At 35.7% G+C, this 17,830-nt stretch overlaps 2 protein-coding genes across 5 annotated transcripts in view; one reads left to right on the forward strand and one right to left on the reverse strand.

Moving 5' to 3' along the window:
• Positions 1 to 12,309, forward strand: SYCP3 (synaptonemal complex protein 3). 3 transcript variants are annotated; one of them, XM_026083928.1, is made up of 9 exons: positions 1 to 41; positions 2,016 to 2,157; positions 3,833 to 3,908; positions 4,974 to 5,008; positions 7,334 to 7,451; positions 8,513 to 8,612; positions 9,595 to 9,693; positions 11,975 to 12,079; positions 12,220 to 12,309. In XM_026083928.1, the coding sequence occupies exons 2-9, from the start codon at positions 2,028 to 2,030 to the stop codon at positions 12,271 to 12,273; spliced, it is 717 nt and encodes a 238-aa protein (XP_025939713.1). In that variant the 5' UTR covers positions 1 to 41; positions 2,016 to 2,027; the 3' UTR covers positions 12,274 to 12,309. The 3 variants fall into 3 exon arrangements, with proteins under 3 accessions (XP_025939713.1, XP_025939711.1, XP_025939712.1); XM_026083926.1 differs by lacking the exon at positions 1 to 41 and having other exon boundaries at positions 1,461 to 2,157; positions 11,975 to 12,233; XM_026083927.1 differs by lacking the exons at positions 1 to 41; positions 9,595 to 9,693 and having other exon boundaries at positions 1,461 to 2,157; positions 11,975 to 12,233.
• The window catches only part of CHPT1 (choline phosphotransferase 1), a 25,820-nt gene continuing 12,360 nt past the window's right edge, over positions 4,371 to 17,830 (reverse strand). Inside the window, exons 8-10 of one of the 2 annotated variants that reach the window (XM_026083924.1) lie at positions 16,307 to 16,432; positions 15,674 to 15,784; positions 4,371 to 4,732 (exon numbers count right to left, since the gene is read on the reverse strand). In XM_026083924.1, coding sequence (XP_025939709.1) covers positions 4,661 to 4,732; positions 15,674 to 15,784; positions 16,307 to 16,432 — 309 coding nt within the window. In that variant the 3' untranslated portion in view covers positions 4,371 to 4,660. Of the gene's footprint in view, positions 4,733 to 12,137; positions 12,300 to 15,673; positions 15,785 to 16,306; positions 16,433 to 17,830 lie in introns of those variants that run through there. The other variant, XM_026083925.1, reaches the window with a different exon arrangement.

Genomic DNA, 17,830 nt, shown 5'->3' on the forward strand with positions numbered 1-17,830 from the left:
TGTGGCGGCGTGCCGGCCGCCGCCTGCCGCGCCGCTCTGAGGTAAAAATGGGGGGGGGGGCAGGTAAAAAGCCCCACAAGTGAGATTCGCCTCAATATTGGCTTATCTTCCCAGACAGGGAGAAACGGGGCGGGTGGGTTTCTCTGAAGAAAAAAAAAAAGTCATTAAATAAACGACGGCAGGTGGAGGATATTTGAATCAGCCGAAGCAGGTAGTTAGGCAGGATGGGGCTGCCTAAAGCCTTGGTGTCTGGAGGGGCTGGGGAGCTCCTGCTTGGTATACTGAGCTCCAGCACGCAGCAACGTGGGTGTCTGCCCCTGAGATAAATTTACAAATAAATACCTTTCTTCTCATGCTTGCAGTTTAGAAGGTCGAGAGTTTTTTTGGCAGCGCAACCGGACACAGTCAGGTGCCTTACCAGTCCTTTCTGCCTTTAGTCATGCTCTCAACAACTGCAGTAGTTGAAAATCAAAGTATGAGTCTTGAGAAATTTAGAGCTGTCCTAAATTTTCTCCTATTTGAGGATATTTTCAGTGCAAGGGGTTTTGATCCTTCAGTCAATAATTTGAAGAGAAGTTTCAGTCCTTTTTCAAAGAAACTTTTACGTAAGTTTGTAAAATCTTTGCTTCAAACTATACAGAGAAGCATCAAAGAAAAAAATGGTATATTTAAAAAAGCAGCGTTCCTTAGCAGCATAGTGTGATCGTGTTGTACACATCCCTGTAGTCTGTGGCTAAAAAGGCAAAGGTTGATATTTTCATAGGTATAGGCTGCTAATTCACGAAACGGGAATAGGACATTCCAGCATGTGAGATACAGCTGTTAATGTTGGGGGGGACTTCAACGTCCTGGAAATTCATAAGATTTTCACTGAAGTTCTCATTCTCTGTATAAGAATTTAATTTTCAGAGCTATCTTTGCCCAGGCTTTTGGAAAATACATTGATATTTCTAGCTGTGTTGAATTGTGTCTAGAACAAGATGTTTATCCACTGCTGAATACCATGCCTTGCTCAGTAGAATCAAGTTTGGAAGACAGGGTACTTAAAGCTGTTGGTTTTTTTTTTTCTTTTTTTCCTTACTCTTTCCCTCTTCCAAGTAGTCTTGTTATTTTTGGAAGGATTTTTAAAAGTATGTGCCGTGTAACACTTAGCAAGAGATACCAAGTATTTCAAGTTATCAGATTATGTACTTCCATAAGAGAAGAAATATTTTAACAGGAGCTCTGTATCTTGATGTTTTCTGTTATATTTATGTATTATTTCTGTTGTTGATAAAGCACTGAGAAGAAGTGTTTTTATTTTGTCATTCACACATTTAATGATTACAACTAATATTCTTTTCTTCCTAAACAGGTATTTTATTTCCTAAACATTTGTAAAAATACACAGTATATACTAAAATGAGAATTTCTAAAGTATATAAATGTATTTTTTAAGGATAGTGTTTAATTAGTAAAAAAATTACAAATATGGAAACTACATTAAAAACACAGTGCAGAGGCATAATAGCTAAAAGTTAAGATAATTCAGAAAATGAATGTAAAGTTTGACCAGGATTTTTTAAAATTGCTTGTGTGTGTGTATCTGTCTACCTAACATGGAATGGAATGTAGAATCAGATTGTTCTTTATGGTTTATCATTTCTGTGTTCTATAAAATAGAATGTAAGCCTATTTTTATGGGAAAGTGGTACTGAATAGGACAAAATATTTAATAAATGTTATGGAAGCTGAGCTGGCAGGCACCTTAAAAAGTTATATAATTTACTTACCTGATTTTGCAGAAAAGCAAGGATGTTCCCAATAGTCCTGGTATTTTTAAGCTGTTCTCAAAAACACCACTGATGGTTAATCCTGTGGATTACCTCACAACTTAACTAGTTCCACTGCTTCAGTACCCTTACAGATGGAAACTGTTACAGGGATGTACAAGTCACTGTAAGCATCAAAGCATATTTATCTTTAAAGTATTGTAGGAGAAGTTATGTAACAAATACAGCATATTGTTTTAGTAGGAAGAAAATCTCATGGCACCATCAGGAAGAAAGCATCAAGGAAAAGCTGGTAAACCAGCACAGGAAGATCAAGCCATACCTGCCTATGACTTTCAAGAGGAAAGAAAAGAGCTGAGTGGATCTGAGGAAGATATTAGAGAAGGTGTTTATATCAATTAGATTTTCATTTTTTGAAAATGTGAAGTTTATGATATTTCTGACTATGAATAGAAATGAGGCTATTTCTGTGTTAGCAAGGGCCTGATCAAGCATGTTTCATAATATTTCTAGCAGTCTTCTAGTATGGTTTTGATTGGTAAGAGAAGAAAGCTCTTAAACCTACAGGTGGTGTCTTAAAATAAGATTGTTACGTGTTTTTGTTACCTTTTTTCAATGCCATATCTTTCTATCACCTGGCTGCATTTAATATTGTGAGAAAAGGACAGAAGAAAAAAAGCTCTGCTAGCTTGTATGGAGTGCTGCGTGGTCACTGCAATGCAAGATGAGCTCTACAGGGATGAGGAAGGGTAATTGGAGTCTTATACTGGCAGGGAGAGAAGGAGGCAATGCTAGAGTTAGTGGTGAAAATTTAAAGGAAAAAAGGTTAAGAATACTTTAGGAAGAATCTGAACGGAAGAAAAGAATGAGGAAGAAGCAGAGACATGAGGAAATAGAAGTCAAACAGCAGATTCCTTTTTAGTTTTGGGAGAAGTGTGAACCTTGCTTAAAAATGCAGTTCTCATTCACCAAAGGATAGTATTTTCATAAAGTCTGATGCAACTCTGCTTCTTTTGAGTTTTGTCTTTCAGCAGGCATCTCTGGGCTTTGTTTATCTATATTTTTCCCCTTCTTGTTATGCTCAAACTAAATCTTTTCCTTACAGAGAGTAAATTCTATGGGCAAATAACAAAACCAGCATCCTGAGTATTCCTTCTGAGGCTCGCTTGGCTGCATTTTGAGAAACATCTGATGGGTCTAATCAGCACGTTCTGGCCTTAAGTAGAGATGACTGTATCTGATTTATTTTAGATACTATATGGATCAAAGTGTACATTCCTATAACTTCTTGAACAAAGGGGTTGCAGAATTTGGAATTGGGAAAAATGTGTTCAGTGTGGGTTTTATTTTTATTTTTTGCCTGCCAAATGAATTTCTTGTAAGGATAGCTGAGCTGCCTCACGCTACATAATTGTCTGCTGTTCTCAGGATAGCTTCTGTGGCTGTGCACACTAACATACAGTTTCAAACAAAATGTATATTTATATTTGTATTATGTTTCATATTTTGGGTAACATGTTTCTGGTTCGAATTGGATGTAATCTTTTTTTTTTTTTTTTCCCCCTTTGGTAATGGAAATCTGACCTCTGAGGAAATTGTTTATTTTTTAGAAAAAACATAAATATATACCTTTAGTTTTGCTCTTTTAAAGGTCAGAGCACACAATTTCAGTACTTTACAGTAAAAGGAAATTCTTACAAATTGGGCTTTCTCAGTTTTTTAGATTATTTTTACCTTTCAGAGTATTGGTATGTTGTGAGTTGGCGTATTTGTGTAGTAGTGGATTGAGAAACTAAAACTGGTTGAGACCAGTCTAGGGGAGCTCTGGGCATTGTCAACTGAAATCTAGTCTTGCAGAAGAATTCATGGCCGTCTGTCAACATCAGATTCAAAGTTTTAGGAGCTGCATGTGTTTTAGCATGCCTAATGGATGAGAGCTGACCCATGAGACATGTTCAAAGAAGTGGGGTTACAGAAAAATAACTATACTTTTAATAATTCAAATGACCCTCTGTGAAATATAAGAGACTTTTGTAAATTGTTTTAAAATTTATATTAAGGTGAAACACCAGTGGTGGACAAGCATGGAAAGAAAAGACCTTTGGTGACTCCTCATGTGGTTTCAGATGATGTGGGGTAAGGTTTAGAATATCTTTTTTTTCAAGAAGAGCAAGCAAGTCTTAAATAGATACTGATTTCAGTTATTCAGTATGTTTGTTTTCCTTTTTTAAAAAACATTTAATTCAATTCAGGAAAAAATTCAGGTGACATAATATGTTAGCTGTATGTGGGAAAGAAAAACATTTAAAATCAATTCTACAGCTTCTTTATAGATACTTTTCAACATCTGTGAAGAAATAAGTATTTGTGTGAGTTCTACAAATTCTGTTTCTTTCAAAAGATGATTTAAGTTTTATCCTAAATTGTTTGTTGTTTCACTAAATTTTTCCCTCCGATCTTAGTTGTTTGATGTTATTAACAGTACTTTAAATGATCCAACTATTACATGAAAAATAAACAGTGTAAAAGTAATGAAAAAATACAAGGGTTTTTTTTTTTTTTTAGCAAGATTAAGAACTGTTAAGTTGAAGATGCAGCTTTTTCTAGTTGATGAAAATGAAAGTGACATCCTGTGGAAAAGATAAGATGCATAAACAAGATAAACATTTTTCTTTATCTACTGTGTCTCTTTTTGTATTTGTCAGTTACTGTACCACTGCCTTACACAGTGGTGTACACATCTTAAAACTACTATAGAAACAACCCTGGTATTCTTTGATTTTTCTTACTGTGTCAGTCATGCTAAGCTTGATAGACTTCTTTTCATTTGATGTTCCAATTATATTTTGTGTTTTCTTTTCTGTGTGTGGAATAAGCTTTCTTATTTGTCATCCTTCCTCATTCAGGACTGTCCAAAGGCTTAATAGTATCTTTCTCTTGGAGAGTAAGTTAATAGACTCCTGTACATTAAAAAAAAAAAAAAAATCACTCAAATTAGTCTAAAAACAGAACTCTTGCAGGAAGGGGAGAGGAGTAAAAGTGACATTTTTTATCTTGTAGAACAGCAGCAGCACTGTCATTGCTTGCAGGTAATAGGCATGTAAAAAAATTAGACAAAGTTTTAAGCGTATACATCAGGTCTTGTTCTGAAGTAGCTTGTGCAGAAAACAGGCAAATAAATTTTTAAACAATATTTTGTAGGGGTGAAGTACAGAATATGTTGGAACGATTTGGAGGTAAGTATATGTATGTTCTAATAAATTAAAACATAATTCATGTTTAAGTTGCAAAGTTGAAATAATTCTTTTTCACAAAAGTAATTTTCAAGATTTAGATAAAATGACCAATCATTATATTATTGGCTACAGCCACTTTCCAGGAAAAAAAGTAATAATTAATATATCTAAATTAGAGCAGAGGGAAAAGGAAGGAAGGGAATAACTGCATGTAAAAGGAGATGTAAGTATCAGTGTAGATGAATTATAAAGGGAGAAAAGGAAAGATACATGAGTGCTTTTGATTATCAATCTTATTTGTAATTAGAAAACAAAGATTCTTAAGACAAGGTTTAAGAGGCAGTGATTATATTTCAGAGAGATGGGACAATGTGAGTTAGAAAGTTCTCTCAATTTTTGTTACAATGAGGTGGAAGAGACTGGGGGTTGCAGGACTGGAGTGAGAAAGATACGTGTAAATATGAAAAGAAGTGTCTAAGTAGAACAAATACTTCAAAATCTAGACAAAGAATGGCTGTAGGTTGTAGAAGATGGTTATGATACAGAATGAGCTAGTAATCTGTACTTTACACCTTCAGAATTCTAGAGAATAGGTATTCAGTACAAAAGGGAATTTCAGCAGTCAGGAAGAATAATGCAAGTTTCTAGCAGAGCCAAAGAATGAGGCTAAGTGATGGTGATCGCCTGGTGATGACGGTAGAGAGATTTATGTATATCACCATATATTTATGTACATCACTTTAAATTAGTCATTCACAGAAAATGTAACAAATCAGCAAATGCAGTGGAAGGAAGGGATAACATCTTAATACCAGTGTTACCTCCTTAATAGCTTGTTGATAATTTTGTTGTATGTGTGAGTAAATGCCATATGCAGTCACTGTTTGCCTATAGATCTTAAGGTGAAAGAGGAGTTCCTCTTTCCTTGCAAGGAATTCCTTAATCTGTGAATTGAGGCTTTGCTGTTAAGGCAAATATTAGAATGCTGTTGTAGATCTAGCAGTCTAGATAGGAGGAGGATTTCAATGTTGAATAGTAAGAAGCTAGGATTGCTTTTTACTGAAGACTCAAAGATAGAATAAAAAGAAGAAAAATGAATGAATCAGAGAGAGGATGCTGTCTGCTCAGAAATAATAGAGTTGGCATTAGCAGCAGCAGATGCCTCAACAAATTAGAGAGACAAACTCAGCAGATGTTTCCTGATGTCTACAGCAAAAAGGAAAAGCAATTGCCTTATGTATTAAACCTGAGCTAACTATGACTTGTTTATTAAATCTCCAAATGTAAATTGAGACAGCCATATTAACTGATATTAACTTGAATACTTTTAGAAAACTACTCAGAGACTCTTGGAGGTATGAGAAATAGTTTGTCATTTGTTCATTTAATATGTTGACAGTGATAGTGATCACATACTTCCTTTAATTTATTTCTGAAATCTAATTTGAATGCATATTTCCCCAAAACACTTGGGTTAATGCTTTATTTAAGGAAAAAAAGACATTTTGAAAGTATTAGCGTAACTAAATTCTGTGAAGGCCTAGAAATTATGAGCTGGTAGTGCAGCCATGCAGCTAAATTAATGAGGATTTTGATGGTGTAACTGAAATGTTATTTGGACACTAGAGAAAAGAGCAGATGCCTTTACTCAGGTTTGCACAAGACATCTCTAGCTTTGAATAAAAGAGAACTTGCAGACTGGGAAATCACCAAATACCACGTTTAAGGTGCATAGTGTGAGCAGATTGGATAATGCTGCTAATGTTTTAAGCACGTATGTGTGCTTACTGTATAGATGAAGTTCATCATGGTTCATAATCAGTAGGAGAGCACAAGATTCAGTGCATAAGGAACTAATTTAAATGTATATAATGGAAGAACTGCAGCTATCCTAGATTCAAACTACTGGACAGTTGTGCTTTGCTGTGTGCATCTGCTCAGAGCAAACATGACACTGTATCCCCGGCCGTACTGCCTGAAGTCGAAGAAGCGAATGCAGAGTCAAGTCATGGTGGGGCCTGCTGGGTCTGGCCTCTGGGAGAAGTGGGATCCAAAGCAGGTGCTAGTGTGGTCAGTGGGGCTGGGCAAGGAGCTGTTGCGATGCCAGGAGTCGGGTAGGGTCTCTGGAGACTTAGGGAAGCAACACTGGAACCAGTGCCAAGAGCAGGCGGAGAGAAACTCTTAAAGGAGCACTCAGGAGCCCAGAACACATTAACTCTTTTCCATTAGAATGCACCTTTTCCAAAGAAAAGGGCACCAACATCTTTAGTAAAATGCATGTGTCTTGGTATACATAAATTCTAAATATTCTTTGTCTCAATCCAGCTGACATTAACAAGGCTCTGCTAGCTAAAAGAAAAAGATTAGAAATGTACACTAAAGCCTCACTCAAAACCAGTAACCAGAAAATTGAACATGTTTGGAAAACACAGCAGGAGCAAAGGTAACATTTGCACATGCTTTTTAAACATGTGAAGTCAAATTCCCTTTTGTGTCACAGCATGAGATAGTTTTTACATGATCTTAGATACAAGTTATATCCTACTTATATGTCTAGTCAAGTGCTCTGTTTCTTTTGACTCCAGTTATCTGCTTTGTTAAATTGTCAGTAACAGTTTAGCATAGCACTCTTTTGAATGAAGAAATTTGAGAGCAAGGTAACCTATATGGCTGGGTTACTATTTTATTTTTATGAAAAATGACCTTTAAAATTATTTTTGTCTTTTAAAAAATGTTTTTATTTCTTTAACTTCAGTTGGAATTTTCTATTTTATTCTACTTGAAAACTGAAAAATGCTCAGGAGAATTTTTTTGGTTAAAAAAAGAAAATTATTTTCAAACATTGTAAAAAATTTTCACCCTTATAATAATGGCACTCTTGCCTCTTACGGCATGTTTAATTACTACTACATCTGATACTACAGGTAGAACAAATTGAAAAATGATACAGATAGATAGATAAAAACTGAAACTCAGCAATGTTTGTAACTGTCTTGCTGTTATATATATTTTATATATAAATATTTGAAACTTACACTGACAAGATGCAAGTTTACATAGATGAGCTAGAGCATAATGAACTAATGAATGAGCTAATTTATCTTGATGATTCACAAGTTTTTCATTACAAACCCCTTGTGCTAAAGCCATGATCGGTAGTTGGATTAGAAAAATGTAGTAAATCTGAGACAAGCTGACATTCTCTGTTAGAAAAAGTAGTTGTTTGATGTCATTTGTTTTTTTAACCTGATCATTGTATATGAGTGCTGTCTCCTTATATGTATATAATTCATATTCAGTCAGAAAAGAAGTGTGTGTTTGTGTATGAGCATTCAGTTAGGGCCAGATATCAAAATATCATTTGCCTTATCTATACCAGCTCCTTTATTATGATAGGAAAAATGTATATAATATAGATATTCTACTTCATGCATATAGACTTTTAGCTTCCCTTCTAATTCTTCATAGCATTTGTAATACTTAACGGCTAATGTCTGTTTATAGGCAGAAGCTCAATCATGAGTACTCCCAGCAGTTCCTGACTTTATTTCAGCAATGGGATGTAGATGTGCAGAAAGCAGAGGAACAGGAAGAAAAACTAGCGGTGAGTTTGCAGCATGGTGTGTATTTTACAGTGTATGCACAAGCAGAAAATAGTGCTGTTCAGACACTGAGAGTGCAGAAGTGTAAAAATACTTTATGTAGTTCAAACAAAATATAAGATTGTTTGCATCTTAAAAATTTCATTCAGGTTTGGTGACTTCCAAACCAGAAATGTTTAAGTTTTGTAATACACGGCAAAGAGAAGAGGTGAACAATGAGACTGTAGTACTTTATTGTAAGTTTATAAAGGTGAATAAATGGTGCCTTAGGCCACCATATGGCTTGGTGAAAGGCAAGACCGTTACGCAGGAGAGAGAAGCGCTGCTTCTGTGCATCCATAGACTGTGGGTTAGGGGAAGAGAGGATAAATGTAGAAGAATTGTAAAGGCAAGTAGTTGTCTTTTAGCCTGCATTGTTTAAAAATGTCTGTGTATGACAAATGTATGAGAATTTGATGATTAAAAGGGGATGGGAACTGTACTGTGGAATGTAATCACACGACATTGCTGTACTTGTACCCCCAGCATGTTTGCAAGTTTTGCTCTTCCACGGGCAGCACGTTTCCCTGGGCAACTCTGGAGAACAGAGTTGGATAGCAATCCCCACAGGATCATGGGATAATTCAGATCGGACGGGACCTCAGAGGTCACTCAGGTCTCTATCTAGTCTTCAGTCTTTCATTGATAAGAAAAAGGATAACTGCAAGCATATTTAGCCCATGCATACAAAAACACTTTTGGAGCTAGCACAGAAGCAGCAAAAGCCAGTACAAGAACAGAGCAGATAAATCTCAGCTGGGTTCATGTAACCCTGCTTCATCTACCATTCCCCTCCCTCTCACCTCTGCAGACGTCTCAGCAGAGAGCTAGATTATAGGACCCAGACTTCCAGTGAAGGCAGAATTTCTGATTCTGACAAATGACATCAGTTTTGCTGTCCAGTTGCTTTTGGTCAGCTAAAATGATTTTTTGCTTCTGCTTCAGAATATGTTTCGTCAGCAACAAAAAGTTTTTCAACAGGCAAGAATAGTGCAAAGTCAGAGACTGAAGACCATTAAGCAGCTGTATGAGCAGTTCTTAAAGGTATAGTACATTCTTCTTAAGAGGCAGCTGATCTTTATCACATCAATTATTAAAGCCGTATTAATTCAGCCTTTAGAAAATACAGAGATGTAAGGGCCATTTAAGGAAAATAACAGCCTTGCATGAATCTTCATGTTATGTTGTTAGTATCATTCCCTGTTTTGTTCAGAACATGGCTTCTTCTCTCTAGACCTGCATATACTTTGCCCCTACTTAAAAAAGATAAGGTTGAATGTGTTCTGACAGGGATCTGATTGGCTTACCTGTTTCAAATATTTAACCTTAGCCCTCAGCGCATAATTTCTGAATAGAACTCAGTTTTGTGCCAGTTTGAAGGTTATGCATTAGTCAAATCAACAGGATTTTATCTTGCCTCTTAGATTTTTGGTAAGAAAACTGTGAAATTTCACTTCTTTCAACATCAATCTATTAAAAAAGTAAGGTGTAATTTTTTGCTTCTTATATGACTGCTAGCAGTAGCATCCCCCATAATGAGAATTAGATACGAAAGCAAAGTCATCTGTCATTAATCTTTCTAGCTATTGCTGCTTCTTGCAAGGGAAGTGCTGCTTAAAAATATCACTTATAAAGCCTGTAAAATTGCCCAGTTTTAGTTCCCTTCTTTTTTTTTCTAAGCAACACTGATCAGAAAGGGTTTTCCTTTGTATAACCTAATACTAAAGATAAACATTCACTAAGATACCAACAGGAAGTAAGAAATAACAATTTATGGTGAAAATAGGATGACTGTCCAGCTGCATGGCTATATAATTGGTCCTGTTTAACTTTCCTGTTGCTTCAAGTGTAATTCATGTTTTTGCTGGCACTCCCTACAAATACTGTTTTTTTGGATGGTGCACATGGAACATGTTATATTTTAAACATATGATTCACAGTGAAGTATTATTGGCCCACTAAATATGAGGTAGTTGGTAACTTTAAAATATATACTTTTTTTTTTTACTTTCTAATCTGCCATTTTAGTATATGAAGATCTTCAAATATGGGTGAAGTAAGGCTGTTGATAATGGCTTTCCTTGTTCAAATCTGAAAACTTTGTTTCCTCTTAATTATATATTAATGTAGATTTAAAAAGTAAAAGCCTAAGCCTGCACTGCTTGTTTTTTGAATTTTCTGTGGCAAGCAACATCTCTGGTATGTTGAATATAAATTAATATATTTTATTTTTTCCTATTATTATCAAACTTGACTGTTTTTTTAACAAAGCAGTTAACATACTAGACAGCAAAGAAAGTGACCAGTCAATAATTTGACTTCTTTTATCTAAAAACATAAGTTTTTTCTGCTGTCATTTTAAACTAAGAAGAAAACACTTGATTCCTAGAATTCCCTTCCCCCACTATTTCTAATTGAGTTATTAGATATCTAAACTGAGAGAAAAATAATAGTACTTTAGACATTTGGTTTTGTAGTGAGTGCAGAGGCAGAGTAGGTTCAAGTCTTAGTTTCTGAAAATCTTTGATTTCTGTTCAAGTCATTTCTCCACTAGCTCTTTTTTTTTTTTTTAATGAAATTTCAGTTAGGTATGAGGTCTGGTTTTTTTCAAGTCAGGCAGCTTTGAAAAGTAATCCAAAATAGAGCAATTCTTAGTTTTAGATAGTTGAAATTTACAGAGGATGTTACAGAAATGTGAAAATAAGTAATAACTGTTTTGCGTTTTCATCAAAGATGCAAAATCGAACAGAAGTTCAAGTATTGCTATGATTTTTTTTCCTCTGAGAAGATCAAAATGTAGAAATCAAGCCTCAAATAAGGTTAACTTTAAATTCGAGTCAAGAAAAACATGACTACGCACATGCATAAAGTTAGGTATAACTTTATGTATGAAAGGAAAGATAGCCTGTGAGCTTTACCTTAGCTCGTTTGAGGAGTAGTATGCAAAAGGGAGGAGATTTAACATTTTTTTTATATTCTTTACTTGTAGCCTCCAAGTTTGTCATTAGTTTAAACTGTACCTCTATCATTTCTGACAGATGTCTGTCTAATCTTTTTTTGAAGAGCTTTATCTTTATTGATGTGCAGGATACTAGCTGAGGCCTCACAGATGCTGAGTGAAGGAGATTGTTTCCTTCACAGCATCTATATTATTTAAACATGAATGTAGATTGAAGTATAGAGTCCTGTACAGTTTCTTTCAAGTGCTTGACAAAATTTATTTATAATTATGAGTGACTAATACTGCTATAAAAATTGAATTGTAGTCTGAATAAAGTTTTTTTTTAATTGTCAAAGTGTTAATTAAGCTTATCCATAACTTCAGAGCATGGAGGAGCTGGAGAAGAACAATGAAAGTCTTCTAGCTGGTGCGCAAAGTGAACTTCGCAAAGAAATGGCTATGTTGCAGAAGAAGATTATGATGGACACTGTAAGTATTGGATTTATAAAAAGTCAGTTAAATGCAAAAATAGAACATTCTATAAAAGTCATTTGATATTCATTTAATTAGCTCAGGGAATCAGATCTGGTATGGCATTAGTTCAGTATTATCTCCTTTTCTTGTAACAGCAACAGCAAGAGATGGCAACTGTTCGCAAGTCTCTTCAGTCCATGTTATTCTGATGGCTCAATGGAGAAACAACTTTTACCTAAGTGACATGATACAAGTATAGGCATTAGCCATAGAGAAGTATGTTAAGATTTCAATGTTGTAAAGTTCCTATTAAATGGTTTCATGGATTGTTCTAATCTCATGTTTGATAATGTTGTAAGAAGGCATATTGGTAAGTTCACTTTTTTTTTTTTGGGGGGGNAGAACAGGACCCAAACTCTAAAGCATTTACTATCTGCCCAATTCATTTTTAACTAATTGATACTCACTTTCATTAGCATTGGACTGCTTGAATTGCTTCACTTCTTATAATGCCAAATTGTGAACCACAGGCAAAATTAATGAAAAATGCATTACACAGATTTTGCACAGTAATTTTAGGCTTTTAGATACATTGTGCAAATAGAAGTATTTTTCCAAAGCTACAGAATCTTAAGATTTTCATAGTTTCAACATTTAGCCTGACCTATCAGCAGTTATAAAAGCCCATAAAGTATGACACATCTTGTGTAAGACTGTTAAATAATGTAATGTATATTACAGTAAATTAAGGTAAACTTTTAGTCTTTTACTGTGCTATGCCTTGCAATATTTTATTATCAGTAGGAGACTAGGAACTGCTGTAATTTGTCCAGAAGGCAAGATTTCTTTAATTCAATTAAGAGTTGAATATCACAGCTTTATATGACATCTGCTTAAATAAGCATAATTAAACACTACTACATGCATTTGGGGGTATATAGTTCTTGCAGCCCCCTGCTGAAGTAATCTAGCTCATACATTTGGTACAAGCTATTACAACCCTTAAGATGGAATATTCACTTTTGCGGTTTCAGATGACTAGCAATTTAGGGAGGCCTAGATTTTAAGGAGGAAATGCTTTATTTTAAGCTGATAACATTTAAACAACCAGCTTAGTGTGCACGCAGTTTGTTTCTACAGAAAGCCTTTAGGTAGGCTGAAATATTAGATAGTACCTGAAATATTTAATGCTTGGATTCCAATACACTACAATACCAGAGCCCCCTACGCACCTCTCCCCCCTGCCCAAATGTGATGTTTTCTTAACAATGTATTTCAAAACCAGTCCATACAGATTCTCTCCCCTACAACTTACTAGCATTTATATTTCAGAATCAAATTATCTGCTGACAGTTCCCCAGTTTAGAAAGACAGATTAATGATGGCTAACTTAGAGAGAATCAGCTATTAGGTTGCAACAGAAGTTGAGCGAGTAACCAGGCTGGAGCTGTTAAGACTCAGGGAAGGAGCAAAAACTGAAAATGTTTATTTCTAGAATACTGTCTGAGAAAGTATGAGCATGTGGTGGGTAATCAGGTAACCACACTAATTTGTAATTGTGGTACTCAGTCTCTGCCTTTTAAGGATATTAGATAATGCTATGAAATACAGTTAACAATTCTGGCTTGATATTTTTACTATGAGGGTATTTTAGTATTTCCTATTTCTAGTTTTCTGACTGACTCTGCATTAGTTTCCTATCATTCAGATACCTCAACTATATCTTTTAAACTACTTATACCTACCACTCTGGGACACCCATTTCTCCAGCATCCTGGGAAACCAAATTGCCTCACTTTAAAAGGTTGCCTACATCTTCTCCTACTCTTTACTATTTTCCCATCTGTTTGTCAGGGTGTAGGCTAAGTCCACTTGTAGATGCTTTGTCTTTCCCAGCTTTGAACAGGAGTAGTTGGACTCATTTGGAAAGGGGACTAAACTCGTAGTCTGTATTACTCACTTGAAATGCTATTCCTTTGGCAGTAACTGGTATGATTAGCTCTCGTGTATGAATATAGCCTTCTTATGCAGGAATGTGGTCAGTGGATAGTTACTATGGATGGTATTCCCCTCACTCTGCCCCCAAATTTAGCAAAAAACAGACCACAGTGGAAGTTCCTTGAACATCTCAGGCAGGTTTTTTTTTTTTTTAATTAATGTGCAGCAGCTATACAGCTGTAATGGTAATGTCTTTAAAAACAAATTATAGCATTCTTTATTGTACAGTTCAAGAAGGATTTTATGAATTCACATCTCAGCTACAAACCAGTAACTGGAAGTGATAATGAAAACTTACATTCAACAGCTTTTTACAGAAACCATATTAAATATCTTTTTTTAAAGGATCTTAAGTTTTTAGGGCATGTTTGTTTGCAATTTACAATTTGCTGGTACTGATAAGCTACTTTTATTAATAAGCTACTTTTATTCAGCTTTTCTCTAATGGCAACAGCAGAAAGTAGCACAGAGCCTTAAAAACAGCCCTTAAGCTAGGCTCATTATGTTATCTGATGGCTCTGTTCTTAAAGAAAGAGAGGGGCTGATACTGGGCCTGACTTTTACTCTTTAAGACAGTTTCTATACATTAGGTCTTAGATCCTTGCAGTTTTGTTTGGATAAAGTACAGCTGTAGTTAAATTACAAGGCTAAACTAACAGTGATAGCAAACAGACTTCAGAGAGAATTAAATATGGGTGGGTTGTATTGTCACAGTCAAACAGTCACAGTCATGTAAGTTTATCAAACAACTTAGTCATTCACAGACACAAGTTAGGTGTAACAAGTTAGGTGTAACTAACATTAGCTAGGTAAAGCTAATGTCCTCAAAGTACCCACTAACTACAGTGTAGCAAATGATGCTGTACAATGAGGCAAACAAATTATTATGACTGCAAAACCAGAAACTGGCCTTAAAAAAATGCAAGCTACAATTGTATTTAGTAACAGTAGGATATATTCTTAGATACTAGAGAATGAATACTAAAGGCATTCATAACAGTATTTGGAAATAGAGGAGTTTTCCTGATCTGTTTCCTCCATCCTAATATTTCTAAAGAAAAAGGTACTGAATTATCAGGACAGGCATTAACTTCTAGTTTTACCTCACGGATGCCTCATTCTACCAGTCTTAATAATGCAGTACTGGATTCATCAATACCTCTGACTATCACTTCACAGCAGTTCTAAGAAGACTTTAGAAGTTAATGCTAGGAAGACATTAGTTACTTAGTCTATGGAAAAGTGAAACTCCTCCTAGAATTCTGAGTGGCAGCACTTTGGGTTGCAGTCTACAGGCACCAGAACAAAAGTACAGAATTAAAGTTATCTAACAGGAGATGGCAAGTTTGAACATGGTATTCTTGATATTAAGTAACAGCTGCAGTGTCTAGAACACAGGGGAAATACATCCTGGTTCAGAAGTACTAATCATGATAAGATCTGCAGGACTTTGTATTTAGTAATAATCTAGGACAGTGAGCTCTCTCATAGATTATTTTCTTGAAAAGCTTAATCTGTCTTCCCAAAAAGAGAGGCTGCTTCATTCAACATTCCCCTAACTGCTTCACCTCTTCTCCTTGATCTATTTAATCAGTCATTATGGTTTTGAACCTGTTCAGGAGCTTGATGAGATGAAATTCTGAAGACATGTATATGAAGATGAGCAGCAATCTGTAGGCACACACCAATGGCATATCTCAGCATGTCAAACAAGGATATGACCTTAAAAAGAACAAAACAGAACAAGTTAAAAACAGAAATATCTTTCAAGATTGTCCCTACTATAAATTCAGCTTTACTTTACTCAGAATCTATCCAAGGTGGCAAGTTTTATAGGCATTTTAAGAGTTTTATATAGACTGATCTAGTTTGCCTGGGAAAAACAAATAAAGAAAAAAAAAACCCAAATCCCTCACAAACCAGTACTAAACACTTATGCAAGACTGAGATCCAATAAGCAAAGCTTAATCTACATTTAGCAGAATAACTTTGAACAAACCACCTGAATTAAAGCATAATTACAAGAAAGATCTGTAATGTTACTTTCACATCTCTGTTCCAAGGAAAGAAAGCCAGTCCATCCCAAAAACATAAGTTTACACAGTATCCTGGCACTCCATTGCCAGTGACAGCTGAAAGTGGAGGAAGTCTAAACAGCAGAACAGAATAATAGGGACAATTCTCAATCCATTCCTTTAAATATATGTTACACATGAAAAGACAAATGTAAAACAAAATACTTACCAATGCTATCCATAGAACAATATATTCATCAACAAAACTGTTGAAGTACTGGTCCAAAAACAGAAGCCCTGGCCCAATAAATGCAGTGTCTTGAAGAGAGATTTCACTTTTTGTCATGTGAGCCACCTATTAAAAAACAAAACCAAACCACTACTTTATTAATTATCAGTGTAACTACCAGAAAACCACCACCTTATTAAAAAAAAAAGGGGGGGGGGGGGGAAGGGGGAAACGTTGTCCTTCCCCTCAATAGCCTGTTGCCCAGGGCCCTAGGGGAGCAGTCAGCAGGCAGGCGAAGGGTTTGACAAATGCTTCAGCGCCTACTGTTCCCTGCCAGATTCTTGCTGAAGGGCTAAATAACTTCTCTTTCTGTGTCATTCAAAATACAATACTTTAATCAGCTGATACCAGCTATTTGAGTTACCAAACAGTGGAAGTCTCTTAAAGGAATCTCAGCTTCTCACAAGGACTTCATGTTTAAAAGCTGCTATATTTACTGCTGCTATTGCATTCCAGAAGCTTCAAATGAAGAGCACCTCAACAAGTCTGCCAAAACATCTCTTCTCCCTTCCCAGTTCACATCCATTCATTAGTGGATCAGTTTCAGCTGTGCTGCTGTTGGTATTTTTAGACTTTATTATAGAATGTTTAATTGTGTGTATGTTCTTGAATGTTCTTGTGTAATATGTAAAGTCACATCTATCCCATTGTCTTTAAGCTACTTGGAAGGGTTTCCCCACCCTTATTTTTTCCATGCTATATTTGAAGGTTAAGACTATGCCAGTGTATTACTAGAAGTGAACACTATTCACTTAGTGTTTTTAAATTGAATTTGAAGAAGATGGTTGTATTTAGCAAAAAAATGAACTTAGAAACTAAGCTTTTGCTCAGGTGACAGCACTTGTTTTCACTGTTTAGTAGAGATACTGACCTGTGTGCACAGAAACACTTTACAGAATGACCAAGAAAAGAAGAAAGATTACTGGGAAGTGGGAGAGAATCTATTTTATTTTCACCTTGAGCCTTCCATATCTAGGATTCTTTGAGACAACTTAAGTTCACCATTAATTGAGAGGGAGCAGAAGAAAAGCTTTTATAAGAAATTGGAGATTTAATAAAGGACATATGAGGAGAAGTCCATACCAGGAAGCTCAATAACAACAGAAGAAAAATGGTCTAGCAGGCATGTCTGCCATAAGAAATCACCCTATCATTCCTTGCTTCCTTGCATTGCATAACCTTAACCCTACTTCCCAAGTGTATCCGTGCACTTGGTTCCCAAGAACAAAGTTGTCTCTTGGCATAATATACAGCTTAATTATATGCCAAATAGCAAAATTCACAGGAAAGCCTGTGCCCTAAAGATAGGACAACCCCCAAATGTTTATACCCAGAAGGCGGCTGGTAAAAGGCTTCCACTCTAAGCCAACTAAGGATGCATCTCCACTGCTAAAGGCATCTGCTGCAGGGAGGGATTCCTGGCTCATAGTCCAAGTGGGGCACAATTGTTACACGGGGTCAGCC

This window comes from Apteryx rowi, unplaced genomic scaffold (genome assembly GCF_003343035.1).
Source record: "Apteryx rowi isolate R43461 unplaced genomic scaffold, aptRow1 scaffold_62, whole genome shotgun sequence".
NCBI lineage: Eukaryota > Metazoa > Chordata > Aves > Apterygiformes > Apterygidae > Apteryx > Apteryx rowi.